This window comes from Fukomys damarensis, unplaced genomic scaffold (assembly GCF_012274545.1).
Source record: "Fukomys damarensis isolate Sample0158 unplaced genomic scaffold, DMR_v1.0_HiC HiC_scaffold_30, whole genome shotgun sequence".
Taxonomy (NCBI): Eukaryota; Metazoa; Chordata; class Mammalia; order Rodentia; family Bathyergidae; genus Fukomys; species Fukomys damarensis.
This window is the reverse complement of record NW_022900942.1, coordinates 6,208,823-6,224,442: the sequence shown is the minus strand read 5'-3', so window position 1 is coordinate 6,224,442 and position 15,620 is coordinate 6,208,823. Positions and strand designations below refer to the sequence as shown.

The following is a 15,620-nucleotide window of genomic DNA, read 5'->3' as shown; positions in this document are numbered from 1 at the left end:
AAAAAAAAAAAAAAAAAAAAAAAGACTCGGGAGGAATTTCCCTCCCATTCCTCTGTTGATTCATAAATAACAAGAATATAACTATATGTTACTGGATGTTTTTCACAACTTTCTTTGTTTCTCTAAAGCCTCTAATTCTATTGGTGGAATAATCTCAGTTCTCTCATTTAAAAATTACTAATAGCTCTTCTCTATGGGTTCCTCCAGAGCTGGGGCCCCTATGCTATCTAGCTGAGCAGCCTCCCTGAGGTGAGGGCGCACATGCCCAAGGACCATAGAATCACTGCAGGGACAAAAGTGATCTCCCTCTGTCAAGAGCACAGTGAGGAGACAATAGTTCATATTCTTGATTTACAGCTGCTGTAGAATTCATTGACAGATACAGGCAGAGTTGTTTCTTTGGGCTTGATGAAATCATTTTCAGAAAGTTTTCTTTCCTGCTTATGTTTGGCTTAACATAAATGTTAAAAGCTTCCCTGGGTGGTACATAAATCAATAAGCAAGGAATACAGGGCACGGCCTAGGATGAATGATGTACTTTGAAAATGTACATTAAATACTAAAGAATATTAAAATTGCCGGGGAGCTGTAGAAATTAGGTGATTCTTCCCTGGTGTAAGGACAACCAAGAAAAAAGTATTCTCCAAGATTGAAGTTCCTATTTATAGAATCTAAGACACAAACCATGGAGGGATACATGTGGAACAAAGTTTAAAATAGAAAACTGCATGATACTTTTCATTGGTGAGAACGTCACGGTACAACAAGACAGGTAAAAGCTCTCTCCTAAGAGCATGAATGCTGGAGGAAAGGCCCAGGTGCCCTGAGGACACACTTGAGATCTCAACTCTAAGATGTTACTAGTTTTGTGGTGCATCCTGACCACCAGGAAAGGAGAAATGCTGCTGACTCAGCTGAGACACTGTATTTTCATTTCATCGTGCTCGTCAGATGACTGGTATGCTGGGTGCAGGGAGTTTTTTGTGCTGCTCTTTGCAGCAGCACAAAATGTGTGAAATTTGTGAAAATTCTCACTGAAAAAAATCTGTAAAAGAAGAATGTTGGGCGATGAGTCCACTTTTTTTTTGTTGTTGTTTTTGCTTCTTTTACTTATTCTAAAATATTTGCAGTATTTTCATATCTAAACTTTTTTTTTTTTTTCACTAATGGGGATTTAACTCAGGACCTTGCACTTACAAGGCAGGCTCAATGCCACTGGGCTAAATCCCTGGCCCTTAAACTTTTATTTATTTATTTATTTTGGGGTACTGGGTATCAAACTTGGGACCTTGCACTTGTGAGGCAGGCAGCTGAGCCACTGAGCTAAATTCCCTGCCCAAACTTTCATTTTTTAATGCACTGTCCATCAACTATGTTTTAAAACTCAGTGAGAGAATGAAAAGATGAAAATAAAGTGTTTGTAGATGGGGAGGGGAGGAGGGGGTGAAGGGAGGGCAGAGGTAAGGGGAAAAAAATGAGAATCAAGACTTGCCATGTAAAGGTACATGATCCCAACAATGAATGTAACTGTACTGTATCCCTAAATGTACCAATAAACTCAAAAAAAAAAAAAAAACCTCACTTAACAATTTTTTGTGCAATCTTAGTTCCAGTTAAGATATACAGTCTTTCAAGGAAAGAACAGTCCTGAATGATGGACTGTGTATTGTGTGAAGTAAAGACAGCAGCTTTAAAATCTGACTGAACATTAGGACTTCTGGGAGGGCTGCTTCTGTTAGGAAAAGTATTAAGAAGCTCTAAGAGCCCAACCCCTAGCAGAGTCAGCTAACCATGACAGGTCAAAAGGTCGCTTTAAACATTCCTGAGAGGCAGGAACCAAGATAAACGTCTGGTGCGGAACAGACCCTACCCCTTTGAACAATCCATGGTCCCACTTCCCCGAAGTCCCCACCCTTTGTAACTGAATGTTCCCATAATTGACCACTTTCTCGGAATTCCCCCTACCCTATAGTTTGTGGGTTTTCTTCCTTTAAAAACTGTGTCTCTACCCTGCTTCGGGGCTCAACTCCTCTGCCCCTGCAAGGGTTATGAGCTGAGCCCCAGCGCGCTGGAATAAAGACCTCTTGTGTTTTGCATCAAGAATTGCCTCTCCCGGGTGTTTATGGTGCATCGTGGAGTCCCGGACTTAGAGTGGTGGGATTCCTCCCTGGGAGGATCTTACATTTGGGGGCTCGTCCGGGATTAGCGATTGCTCCTCACTCCTGAGAATGACGTTGGAGGTAAGAGGGGATCCCCGCTTTGAATGTTGTCGGTCTGTATTCTGTATAGTGCACTTTCGGTTTCACAGTCCTCCGGCAGTCCGTAAGGACTGTCTGACAGTGGCCGGTAGACGTGCCCGGAAGGCCACAGGGTGCAACCTGGGAGACGTCCCAGGTACGGGGATTTTCGGTAGACGTGCCCGGAAGGCCATAGGGTGCAACCTGGGAGACGTCCCAGGTACGGGGATTTTCGGAGATGTCTGAATCTCCCCTCGGGGTTCTGAATCTGCGATTAATTCGGTATCTGTGTGTATGTTATTTGTGGAATCTTGTCTTGTTTTTTAATTATGGGACAGACTGTGACGACACCTTTGGACTTGACCTTGAAGCATTAGACTGAAGTTAGGGCCAGAAGTAGAGACTTATCTGTACTAATAAAGAAAAGACCCTGGCAGACTTATTGTGCCTCTGAGTGGCCATCTTTAGGTGTAGGCTGGCCATCAGGGGGCACTTTTGATGCAGGAATAATATTGCTCATTAAAGATATTGTTTTCTAGGCTGGACTCGGAAGATATCCTGACCAGCAACCCTACATTGTGGTCTGGCAAGACCTCATCCTGAACCCCCCACCTTGGGTAAAACCTTGGGTACATCGGCCGACGAAATGGCCTGTCACTCAAGTTTTCTCTCTAAAGGAGGCCCCATCAGACAAAGATGAAAGGGCTTCCGGAATCCAGCCTCGCCCACGGATATACCCAGAGATTGAGGGGCCCCCGACCTGGTCAGAACCCCTTCCTCCCCCTTATCCACAAGCCCCTGCCCCTCCCGAGCCTATTGCAGAGCCCTCAGCGCCTTCCGGGGAAATTCACGGACCTGCTTTGGGGACAAGAAGTCGGAGAGCAGTTTCCCCTGGGGCACCTGATTCCACAGTAGCCCTCCCCCGAGAGCTTATGGGCCACCTCCCCCTGAGGGTCCTAATGGTCAACCTGCGGCTCTGCAGCCGCTTCATTATTGGCCATTCTCCTCCTCTGACCTGTATAACTGGAAGACTAACCACCCTTCCTTTTCTGAGGAACCACAGAGATTGACGGGTCTTGTGGAGTCCCTTATGTTTTCTCATCAGCCCACCTGGGATGATTGCCAACAGCTGTTGCAGACGCTGTCTACCACTTAGGAACGAGAGCGCATTGTTTTAGAGAGCAGAAACAATGTTCCTGGGGCTGATGGGAGACCCACCCTGATGCCCAACCTCATTGATGATGCTTTCCCCTTGGGCCGACCGGATTGGGATTACAACACCACCGAAGGTAGGGAGTGACTGAAAGTCTATTGCCAGACTCTAGTGGCGGGTCTCAAGGGAGTGACGAGACCCCCGACCAATTTGGACAAGGTAAGAAAGATTACTCAAGGGAAGATGGAACCGCCTTCAGTATTCCTGGAAAGATTAATGGTTGCTTTCCGGCGGTATACCCCCTTTGACCCAGAATCGGAGGGACAGAGAGCTTCCGTAGCCATGGCTTTCATAGGACAATCAGCTCAGGATATTAGAAAGAAGCTTCAGCGAATTGAGGGATTACAAGATTATACTGTACGAGATCTGGTAAAGGAAGCCGACAAGGTGTATCATAAGAGAGAGACAGAGGAAGAAAGAGAACAGCGGAGAGAAAAGGAAAGAGAGGAACAAGAGAAGGAAAGAGACAGAAGGAAGGAAAAGGACTTGGCTAGGATCTTGGCTGCAGTCATTAGGAAAAAAATTATAAGGGTTGAGAAAATAAACCAAGGCAGACAGGGTTCCTGGGCAACAGAAGACCACTAGACAAAGATCAATGTGCGTATTGCAAGGAAAATGGACATTGGACTAGAGAATGCCCTAAGAAAAAGGGAGGACCTCCTAAGATACTGGCCTTGGGAGAGGAAAACAACTAGGGGGGATGGGGCTCGGAGCCCCTCCCCGAGCCCAGTAACCCTAACTCCCGAGCCCAGGGTAACCCTAACTGTGGAGGGGCAACCTGTGGAGTTCCTAGTTGACACTGGGGCACAACACTCTGTTTTATTGCACCCCTTGGGAGATATAAAAGAAGAGAAATCCTGGGTAATAGGAGCTACAGGGCATCAACAATATTCATGGACTACTAAAAGAAGAGTAGACTTAGGAATAGGCCAAGTGACTCATTCCTTTCTGGTGATCCCCGAGTGCCCAGCCCCTTTGCTCGGGCGAGATCTGCTCACCAAGATGGGGGCCCAAATCACTTTCTCCCCTGAGGGCCCCAAATTAGAAGCTAAGGGGCCAGTTATCCTTCTAACCCTATGGCTGGAGGACGAACATCGGCTTTATGAGGTGCCACCTTCACCAGAAACTAACATAGAGCATTGGCTATCAAAATTTCCCCGGGCATGGGCTGAAACTGCGGGGATGGGACTAGCCCTCCAAGCTCCACCAATCCTGATAGAAGTAAAGGCAAACTCTGAACCGATCACAGTCCGGCAGTATCCTATGAGCCTTGAGGCCCAACGGGGGATCTGGCCCCACATCCAGCGCCTCTTAGAATTAAGAATTTTGATGCCCTGTTGTTCAGCATGGAATACCCCTCTCCTACCAGTCCAAAAGCCAGGCACAAAAGACTTTCACCCTGTACAAGATCTTAGGGAAGTTAATAAGCGAGTGCAAGACATTCACCCCACCGTGCCTAACCCTTATAACCTATTAAGTTCTCTCCCCCCTGACCGAATCTGGTACACTGTTTTAGACCTTAAAGATGCTTTCTTCTGCCTAAGATTACATCCTGCCAGTCAACCTGTTTTTCCCTTTGAGTGGAGGGACCCAGAGAATGGTCAAGCGGGACAATTGACCTGGACACGGTTACTCCAAGGATTCAAAAATTCGCCTACTCTATTTGATGAGGCCTTGCACCGAGATCTTGCACCTTTCCGTGCTGACAACCCCCAGGTAACTCTCCTCCAATATGTAGATGATCTGCTCCTGGCCGGAGCCACAGAAGAAGACTGTCTATCGGGAACTGAAAACTTGCTGACTGAATTGGCGCGTCTAGGATACCGAGCCTCAGCAAAGAAAGCACAGCTCTGTAAAAGAGAGGTAACCTACCTGGGATATAATTTAAGAAATGGACAACGCAGGCTGACAGAGGCCAAAAAGAGAACTGTGACCCAGATTCCCATCCCAAAAACTCCGCGGGAAGTCAGAGAATTTTGGGGGACTGCGGGGTTCTGTGGGTTATGGATTCCTGGTTTCGCCAATTTAGCAGCCCCCCTTTACCCTCTGACTAAGGAAGGCGCCCCCTTTACTTGGCGACCCCAAAAACAAGAATCCTTTGACAACATCAAGCAGGCCTTGTTGTCTGCTCCAGCTCTCAGTCTACCTGATCTAACTAAGCCCTTTACCCTGTTTGTTGATGAGAAAAGGGGAATTGCAAAAGGAGTGTTAACCCAAACTTTGGGACCTTGGAAAAGGCCAGTGGCCTACCTGTCAAAGAAACTGGACCCAGTAGCACAGGGGTGGCCTGTCTGCTTAAAATCAATAGCTGCCATTGCCACCTTGGTGAAAGATGCTGATAAACTAACTATGGGACAACAATTAACTGTCATAGCTCCCCATGCCTTAGAGAGCATTATCCGACAGCCTCCAGACAGATGGCTGTCCAATGCCCGGATGGTTCATTATCAGATTCTGTTGCTGAATGAAAGAATCCAGTTTGCTCCTCCAGCTATTCTCAATCCCGCTACCCTGCTGCCTGATGTCACCGAGGAACGGGTGATACATCAATGCCACGAGATCTTGGCTGAAGAGGCTGGGTCCAGGAAAGACTTGACTGACCAACCCTGGCCTGGAGCTCTCACATGGTTCACTGATGGAAGCAGCTACATCGTGGAAGGTAAGCAGGTAGTGGGAGCGGCAGTGGTAGATGGCACTTCAGTGATCTGGGCCAGTAGTCTACCTGAAGGGACTTCAGCCCAAAGGGCAGAACTAATCGCCCTTACCCAGGCCCTCCGATTGTCAGAAAAGAAAGATATCAACATCTATACTGACAACCGATATGCATTTGCCACGGCGCATATACATGGAGCCATATATAAACAAAGGGGACTCTTAACTTCGGCTGGAAAAGAAATAAAAAATAAAAAGGAAATACTGGACCTCTTAGAAGCCATACATTTGCCAAGAAAAGTGGCAATTATCCATTGCCCGGGACACCAAAGAGAAACCAATCCTGTTGCCATCGGAAACCAACAGGCAGATATACAGGCAAAAAGAGCCGCTCAAGGCATTAATATCCTCCCTCTACAGGAAGACCTAGGGACTGCAACTACCAAGTTCACCTATTCTGAGAAAGACTTACAGGGGATAAATGACTTAGGACTCTCAGAACCTCAGCCAGACGGGACTTATGTCCTGCCCAATGGAAAGACCGTCCTACCAATGGAAGAGGCCAAAACTTATCTTCAACAACTACATGGGCTCACTCACTTAGGGGCCAAACATCTAAAGAAGATAGTTCAGACTTCCCCATATTATATTTATAATCTATCTGAGCTAGTTGATGAAAACATCCATCAATGTATACGCTGCCAGCTGGTAAATGCCTATCCTTCTAGGCATCCCCTGGGAAAAAGATTGCGAGGGGACAGGCCTGGCAGCTATTGGGAAGTCGACTTCACTGAAATAAAGCCTGCTAAATATAATAATAAATACCTTCTAGTTTTCATAGATACTTTTTCAGGATGGGTAGAGGCCTACCCCACGAAAACAGAAACTGCTACTATTGTGACAGAGAAGATACTCGAAGAGATCTTCCCAAGGTTTGGCATCCCTAAGGTAATTGGTTCAGACAATGGACCAGCATTTATTGCCCAGGTAAGTCAGGGACTAGCCAAGGTCCTGGGGTTTAATTGGAAATTGCACTGTGCTTATAGATCCCAAAGTTCAGGTCAAGTAGAGAGGATGAATAGATCATTAAAAGAGACCTTGACCAAATTGTCCTTAGAGACTGGCATTATAGACTGGACGGTCCTCCTACCCCTTGCTTTGTTCCGAGTACGGAATACTCTGGGAAAATTTGGTTTAACCCCTTTTGAATTGCTTTATGGAGCCCCTCGTCCTTTAATAGGAGTTGGTAACTTGACAGATCCAAATGTTGTCTCTTCTAAACCTCTTTATGGTAGATTAAAAGCCCTTGAAACTGTCCAGCGCGAAGTGTGGCAACACCTGAGAGAAGCTTATGCTCCAGGAGACCTCCAAGTTCCTCATCAATTTCAAGTCGGGGACTCCGTCTACATCCGCCATCATTGGGCAGGCAACCTAGAGCCTCGTTGGAAGGGACCTTTCCCGGTATTGCTGACCACTCCCACCACCGTCAAAGTCGATGGAATATCAGCTTGGATCCATGCTTCCCATGTCAAACCGGCCCCCCCCCACCGGCCCCAGAATGGAGACTGGAAAAGACTTCTAACCCCTTCAAATTTAAGGTTGTACGGACTCCTGACCCTAATCCACCCCCTTCTGAGTAGTTCCCCAAATCCCCTTGGATCACCACTTTGGTGTCCACCTTATTGGGACCCCTTATCCTTTTATTACTTCTAACCGTGGGGCCCTGTGTTCTGAATAGATTAGTTGCCTTCATCAGAGAAAGAGTCAGTGCAGTACAAGTACTAATGTTAAGACAACAATACCAGCCTCTAAGAACCCAAGCCTTAGGTGTGGGACATGAATAAACTAGACATTAAGGGTTCTAAGATTAGAACATGTGCAAAAAGAAAAAGGGAGGATTGTTAGGAAAAGTATTAAGAAGCTCTAAGAGCCCAACCTCTAGCAGAGTCAGCTAACCATGACAGGTCAAAAGGTCGCTTTAAACATTCCTGAGAGGCAGGAACCAAGATAAACGTCTGGTGCTGAACAGACCCTACCCCTTTGAACAATCCATGGTCCCACTTCCCCGAAGTCCCCACCCTTTGTAACTGAATGTTCCCATAATTGACCCCTTTCTTGGAATTCCCCCTACCCTATATAGCTTGTGGGTTTTTTTCCTTTAAAAGCTGTGTCTCTACCCTGCTTCGGGGCTCAACTCCTCTGCCCCTGCGAGGGTTATGAGCTGAGCCCCAGCTCGCTGGAATAAAGACCTCTTGTGTTTTGCATCAAGAATCGTCTCTCCGAGGTGTTCATGGTGCATCGTGGTGTCCCTTAGAGTGGTGGGATTCCTCCCTGGGAGGATCTTACACTTCCACCACACCCTTAACATGGCAGGGGACAGGTATTTGGCATTCCTGTTTTAAAGCCCGCTGGGGTTTAGATGTGCTGCTACTTGGCCTAAAGCTTTGAAATGAAAAAAGGATTTAGGAGAACAAGAAAGGGGGACAAATTTAAATCTCCCAACAAGCTGAAAGGACCAAGGGTCTTCAGTGTTTCATCTTTGGACAGTCCAGTATGCTACTGTGATTTGTTTAGGATGTGAAATAGGATTTATTTAAATTGAATCATAATCCACTCTTGAATATACTTTAAAAAGTGAAGCATAGCTAACATAAATTGGGTAGGGCATTTAAAAAATGTGCGCATAATCTGATGGCTCACTCAGGCCTGGGGGGAGCAGTGAACTATTGAATCTAAGATGCTAAATGTAATGTGAAACTATGAAAACATAAAATGTAAGTAATGCTTGGTCTCAGAATTTAAGGCTGTAATTTATTTAAAATGTAAGACCTAAAGTCTCACTTCCACTCCATGGAGCGTGAACAGCCAAAAAGGCCTCCACGATGCTGGGCCCTAACACTCAGCGAGGCTCCGGGAGCTTGATGGAGAAACAAGAAACCCAGGAAGGAACACACCAGGCTAGATGGTAAAAGAGACCTTTATTAGTCTGGCCAGACGGCACTCCCGGAGCCAGGTGGCTCAGAGAGGCAACTGCTCAGGGGCTGAGGTACTTTTTATAAGGTTTTTCTAAACAAAGAGTCAGGGAATTCACAGAACAAGACTGCAAACACATTGCTTATCTTATGCAGGAAATGTTCTAGGGTCACCTTTTGTCAAACCATTTGCCCCTGGGCGGGCTGTTAACCAAGGTAGCAATTAGCATATGAAGAAGCACAGTCTGGATAATTAGCATGGAGTCACTTTAGCCTATTCAAGTCTTACAAAAAGATAATAAAAGTGGCATTAAACTGGGTGTCATCTGTAATCACAACACATTGGGAGGTTAAAGCAGGAGAGTTGCAAATTCAAGCCCAGCCTGGACATTTTAGCAATTTAATAAGGCTCTGCTTCAAAATAAAAAAAACAAAAAGGTAGGGGATGTAGCTCAGTGCAAGGTCCTAGGTTCAATACCCAGTACTGCAGACCCAGACAAAACAAATTTATAAACAAATAGATATAAACAAATACATATCACTTAGCTGATGCAACATCCTCACAACTAACACCAATAGACTCTGCATGTAAATGGAGATTGTCTATCATGTTCACCGTGATTTCTGACATAGGAAGATGTCTAGGATGCATGTCTATTATGTCCCACTTTGGTAAAATTATAAATGTATATTCTGCATGGAGCTCTGTTTCCCAAACTATTTTGTGATCCCCAAAATGTTCATGGATGCTCTGAAAACACAGGCCTCCAGCCAGTTTGGGATTCCAGGGATGGAACCTTCTGCTAGCTGACCAGGTTTTTTTTTTTTTTTTTTTTTTTTTTTTTTTTTTTTTTTTGGTTTTTTTGAGACAGGATCTCACTATGTAGTTTAGACTGACCTGAACTCACTATGTATCCTAGGCTGGTCTTGAACTCACAGTGATCCTCCTGCCTCAGCCTTCTGAGTGCTGGGATTACAGGCGTGCTCCACCAGCTCCTGACCAGGTATTAGAATGAACCACCCACCCACCTCACAGTAAGGGGTGTGGCTGTTGATTAAACAAACACCTGCCCTATGATGAATGTTATCATTACGTCCATCTAAAATGTACCAATGTAGCAAGTGTTTTGCTCTGAAAAAAATAAACAAACACCTGGTTTTTGTGCATGTGATCTGTACATACCTGGTAACATTCTCCTATACTGCCTCCAGGGCATTTATTGTTTTAACAGGAAATCTATAGACTTCCCAAGTCTCTACCTACTTGTAATCATTCATATGCTGTCTGCTGTAAATTTCCTCCTCTCCACAGGGTGAGATAGACCCTTAATGTCTCTTGAGACTAAGCTTCTCAAATTTGTGTGGACCTAACAACTACCTGAGGCTTGTCAAATTCAGCTCCCAATCTGGAAGGGTGAGAGTCAGCAAGTCCAGGGCATGGCCTGGGGACCTGCATTCCACACAGGGCCAGGTACTGCTGCCAGCACCTGCAAACCTTACCCTGGAGAAGTGCTCATCCAAACTCCAGGGCAAAAAAGTGCTGCTCTCCACAGGGGTAAGGAACAGCTATTAAGAGGCTTGAGGGAATTTTCTGGGCTGCTGTAAGTGGGTGGTTTAAAATGACAGAAACTTGTTGCACAGTTCTGGAGGCCAGAAGTCCAAGGAAAAGCTGTGGCCAGAGCTGTACTCCCTCCATCACTCTAATGGAGGTTTCTTCCTGCCTCTACCTCTTGGGGGTTCTGAGCATCCCCTCTCTCCTGTCCTTGTGTTATGTCGCAGTCTTTCTACACTAGTGACTCTCTTAGGTTTTTTTTTTTTTTTTTTTTTTTTTTTTTTGGTACCGGAGATCGAACTCGGGTCCTTGCGCTTGGGAAGTAGGCCACTGAACCGCTGAGCTAAATCCCCGGCTCTGTATGACCTTATTTTAACTATGCTAATTACATCTGCAAGACCCTACTTCTAAATAAAGTCCCATTCACATTCTAGATAGCTCCACTGCACATGGATTCTGGAGTACACAGTTGATCCCACCTCAGGGCTCAACATGGGCCTGTCTTCTCTCCATTTCCTAGTATCTGGGAGTTATCTGGATGCCTCACAGTTCTGAACCTGATCCCTAGATCCTCCAATAATAGAGCCAAGCTCCCTAGGTGAATGTTCTCATTTCCTACCTGTTGGGGAAAATACCTGAGTTTAGGAGCCCCTTGTTGGCATGCAGAACGTTTTAGCTACCATGAAAGGCCACAGGGTTTAGAAGAAAAAGGTCTGCTTTTCAGGTCTTTCTCAGAAACTGGCTGAAGCGGGGTGTGGTGGCGCACGCCTGCAATCCCAGCACTCGGGAGGCTGAGGCAGGAGGTTCACTGTGAGTTCGAGACCAGGCTGGGCTACATAGCGAGCTCCAGGTCAGTCTCAACTACATTAAGCCCCTATTTAAAAAAAAAAAAAAAAAAAAAAAAAAAGAAACTGGCTGATGACCTGAGTCCCAAGATCAGTAGACAGCACAAGGTTTATTCCGTATAGAAGATGCAGCATTATTTTTGTGTGTGACTTTATCCCATGCAAGATTAACTCAGAGAACAGAAACCATATTTTACTAATTTTTGCCTTTTTTGTATTCTGTATTTTGGCCTTTGCGTATTTTGTGGTGCTGGAAACCAAACCCAGAGCCCATGTGTGCTACGCAAATGCTCTCACTGAGTTACACTCTAGCCCTGGGATGTAGTTTTACCTGTGTGTTCTGGGATTCAGAGTGGTGTGAATGTGTAGGTTTTCTTGGCTGCCAGCGTTCATCTGTCTCTATTACCTCATACCCGGCATTGTGCTGGGTTTCAGACTTCAATATTGATATGGAAAACTCATAACCTATCTTGCACAATGCCTGGCACATGGTGGTTACTTAAATATTTGCTAAATTAGCAGGTGGAGACTGACCTCTCTTTCCCTATAAAGAGGAGGTGAGGACTGTGTTGAACACTGAGGTAACCTTCATGAAAGACTGCAGATTTCTTAATTGGGGTGTATGTGCCACATATATGCACGTATAGGAGTTTACACATCTAGGTATGGTTTGTGGTACTTAAAGCTTTTGCTGATGGATTTATAATGTTCTGTATAAATCCATGAAGCTAGGTCTGACTCCTTGTGGTAAATTGTCTATGTGGATGTGTAAACCCAACAAGATGTGATAGTCACTATTTTATTCTCAGATGAGCTTGTGAATAGAAGTTATGAAGAACTTCAGAGACTAACAACTCAACCTTACATGGGTTATGGCTGCTTCTCAGCAGGGCCTTTGTAGTACATGAAGCCTGCCCTACTGCCAGGTCTCTCCACTGTGGGATGGTAGTTTGGTACTATGCTACTTAAGTTTGTGTATGTGTGTGTGGTTTTTTTTTTTTTTTTTTTTTTTTTTTGAGACAGGGTCTCACTATGTAGTTGAGACTGACCTGGAGCTTGCTATGTAGCCCAGGCTGGTCTCAAACCCATAGCAATCCTCCTGTTTCAGCCTCCTGAGTGCTGGGATTACAGGCATGCGCCACCACACCCGGCAAGTTTTTTTGTGGTTTTGAGGTAACTGTAGATTCACATGCAGTTACTAAAAAAAAAAGTTGACCCCCCCCCAAGAAAAAGTAGATACTATGTGCCCCTCAGCAAGTTTACCCCACAGTATTTTGCGGAATTCTAGGACTGCATGACAAGGACATGACTTCTATGCCATCACCCATCTTGTTCATACTGCCTGGTTTTCTTGCACTTGTGTTTAGGTCGGTATAATTTTCTCACACGTGTAGGCTTGTACAGTCATCATCACAGCCAAGATACAGAACAGAATATTCTATCACTTTAAGGACCCTGGTGTTGTCCTTTATAGCCCAACCATCTCCCTCCCACACTGTCTTCAGTATGAACCCTTGGCAACCACTGATGTTTTCACCATTTTTAAAGGTTGGCACTTCAAAGATGTTACAGAAACGGAATTATTGTGCCTAACTGAGGCACCTCGAGCATGATGATGCTGCATTTGCAGGTGACTCCAAGCATGTCCCAGCCCCTTTCTATGTTCTAGAACTGATTGGAAAAGAAAAGAAAGGGGAAAAAGCAAAGTTTATTCTTTTTCAGGTGAGTAATTTCTCACATCTCGATGTTCACAGGGAAGCTTTAGAAGCAATGTATGGGTTGAGGGAGCCGAGGCTGAGGCTGCCCAGAGATGGCACCAAGGGCACATTATCCTCTGCGGAGACCAGAGTCCTTGCTCCGATGGAAGTGAATGAAGCTCTGGGCTGCTGGCTCTTCTGACTGCAGTGTTCCCAGGCAACCAGAGTCAGGTGATAGGAATTCCTCCGTTCATCTGTAAATGCACACTCTTCGATTGACCTCACATAACCAAAGGGTGGAGAAGAGGCTCATCAAATTGTGTTGCTCTGATGCCAGTCCGGGCATAGTCCAGCGGCGGTCAATAAATGTGTCTGCTGAACACTGACCTCGACGGCAGCAGCTCTTGGGCATTGGCTTTGGAACGAAGACACACGCCAGCGAGGGTCTGCTCCCTGGAGGGGTGACTTCCTACCCCGCCTGGACCAGTCGGATTCCTCCAGAGCTCAGCGGCCTCCAGACCTGTGAACTTCGGATCTGGGCCTGGGACATCAGCCCACACCAGCTCATTCAGAAAGGCGTGCAAGAACCCCTAGGGCCCCCGGGCGACATTCTCCGAGGCAGGAGCCTCCTGGGTCACCCCGAGGGTGGCGTCCCAGGCCCGGGGCTGGTTGTGGCGATAATGCTCCCTTCAGTCACCCTAGGTCTAAGTCCTCTGCTTTTGGTGGCCACTCGCCGTCTACACTGCTCTTCGAGCGTCCAGGCTGCTGCTGACGGATCCACTTGAGCACCTGGGCGGAAAAAGAGTGGCGGCAGGTAGGTATTTCCCAATCCCGGCCGCCCAGGCAGGACCCAGCACCACCGTCCCACCTTCCTCCCTTTCTCCTGGCGTTCTTGGTCGGGACACCTCACCTCCCCCCTCCCAGCGGCTCTCTAAGACCCAGCGCGCCCGAGTGGGAGGGGCCACCTATTGTGACGTCACCAGGGGCGGGGTTCCCGCGTGTGGACTGACGCACGGACACGGGGACGTTAGCGACAAGAGCTTCGGTAAGGAGCAGCTACACGCGGTTGGGGAGCGGGAGCTTTTTTTTTCACACCCTATCGCCGGCCTTCCGCCTCCTCCAGCCCTCGGGCGTCGCCCTCCTCCCACTCTCCCAGCCGGCACTGTGCACCCTGCTTCCCCCTTCTGGGCTGCCCAAGCCGAAGGCTGGGCGCTCGGTCCCAGGAGGAGGTCGGCCTCGGCCTCTAGGTTTCGGAGCACTGCTCTCACTGTCTTTCCCAGGCCGTGTCGCGCCACCCTATCGCCGGCCTTCCGCCTCCTCCAGCCCTCGGGCGTCGCCCTCCTCCCACTCTCCCAGCCGGCACTGTGCACCCTGCTTCCCCCTTCTGGGCTGCCCAAGCCGAAGGCTGGGCGCTCGGTCCCAGGAGGAGGTCGGCCTCGGCCTCTAGGTTTCGGAGCACTGCTCTCACTGTCTTTCCCAGGCCGTGTCGCGCGGGCCAGCATTCTACCAGGACTTCTTTACTGTTGTTTTCACTTGCCAGGGCCAGACGCCGGAGGATTGTTTAGAATAGCGGCCGCAATGTGGAGGTGACCGTCAGCGTCAGGATCTGGAACCAGTGAGCTCGCAGGGGCTCGGGCCAGGTGGACGTCAGCCAGCCGGCAGGGTGGCCCGGAGCTCGGCATGGAAGCGGAAGGCTTGGGTTGGCTTCTGGTCCCGCTGCACCAGCTGGTTTCCTGGGGGGCTTCTGGGGCCATAGTCTTTGGAGGGGTGGTGCCGTACATCCCGCAGTACAGGGATATCCGGAGGACTCAGAATGCAGACGGTTTCTCCACTCACGTGTGTCTGGTGCTACTGGTGGCCAATATTTTACGGATCCTCTTCTGGTAAGTAGGGGACTTTCCTATTTCGGAGCCTTCTGCAAGAAATAGCTTTCTCCTCTGGGGTTTCAGCTGGAATGAGGGGTGGGTAAAGGTGCTTCATTCCTCTAGAGGATCCATTCGATACCTTGGGTATTGCAGTCTTGCAACCCCAACAGAGCCACTGAACTTCTTGGGATGAGATTTCTCTGGAAAAGGTGGAAATGAGAATCTCAAATATAATCTCTAGATCTGCCTCCTTCATGTAATGCTCTTCTTCCCTTCTTCTGGTACTTCCTGGGTCCCTGGCTCTTAGTTTCCAGTGGGAGGGGGGAGGGATTAAGAAGACAGTGAAATGAATAAGGGTAGCAGAGAGGATCTCTTGGATGTCAGTGGAGAGGGGCCGTCCTGGCCAGCCTTTCTCACTGCCTTCTTATGTGACTGTTCCTTAAAGTCAGATTTTCTGTCTAGTACTCAAGTGGAGACAGTTTTTTCTTCTTCCTCTTGGACCAACTTCCTCTTATTGTTATTTGCATTCTGATAAGGAAATTGAAGTTCTTTTCTTTGATTTTTTTTTTTTTTTTTTTTTTTTTTTT

At 47.2% G+C, this 15,620-nt stretch overlaps 2 protein-coding genes across 8 annotated transcripts in view; both read left to right on the top strand.

Annotated features, from left to right (window-relative positions):
- Positions 1-2,566: 2,566 nt before the first annotated feature.
- Positions 2,567-10,448, top strand: LOC104876205. Its single transcript, XM_010644159.2, is given in 6 exon segments — positions 2,567-3,158; positions 3,161-3,961; positions 3,964-4,190; positions 4,192-7,641; positions 7,644-7,700; positions 10,387-10,448. Coding segments are annotated over 6 exon segments (5,145 nt in total). The 3' UTR covers positions 10,405-10,448.
- A 3,452-nt stretch (positions 10,449-13,900) lies between these two features.
- Slc66a2 (solute carrier family 66 member 2) overlaps positions 13,901-15,620 on the top strand; it is a 38,324-nt gene continuing 36,604 nt past the window's right edge. For 4 of the 7 annotated variants that reach the window (XR_784268.2, XM_033757589.1, XM_010644118.2 and 1 more), the window contains exon 1: positions 14,467-15,051. Coding sequence is in view for 6 of the 7 variants with exons in the window: in XM_033757589.1 (XP_033613480.1) it covers positions 14,849-15,051 (203 nt within the window). In the remaining variant the exon portion in view is untranslated. The other 3 variants (XM_010644099.2, XM_010644109.2, XM_033757588.1) reach the window with 3 other exon arrangements.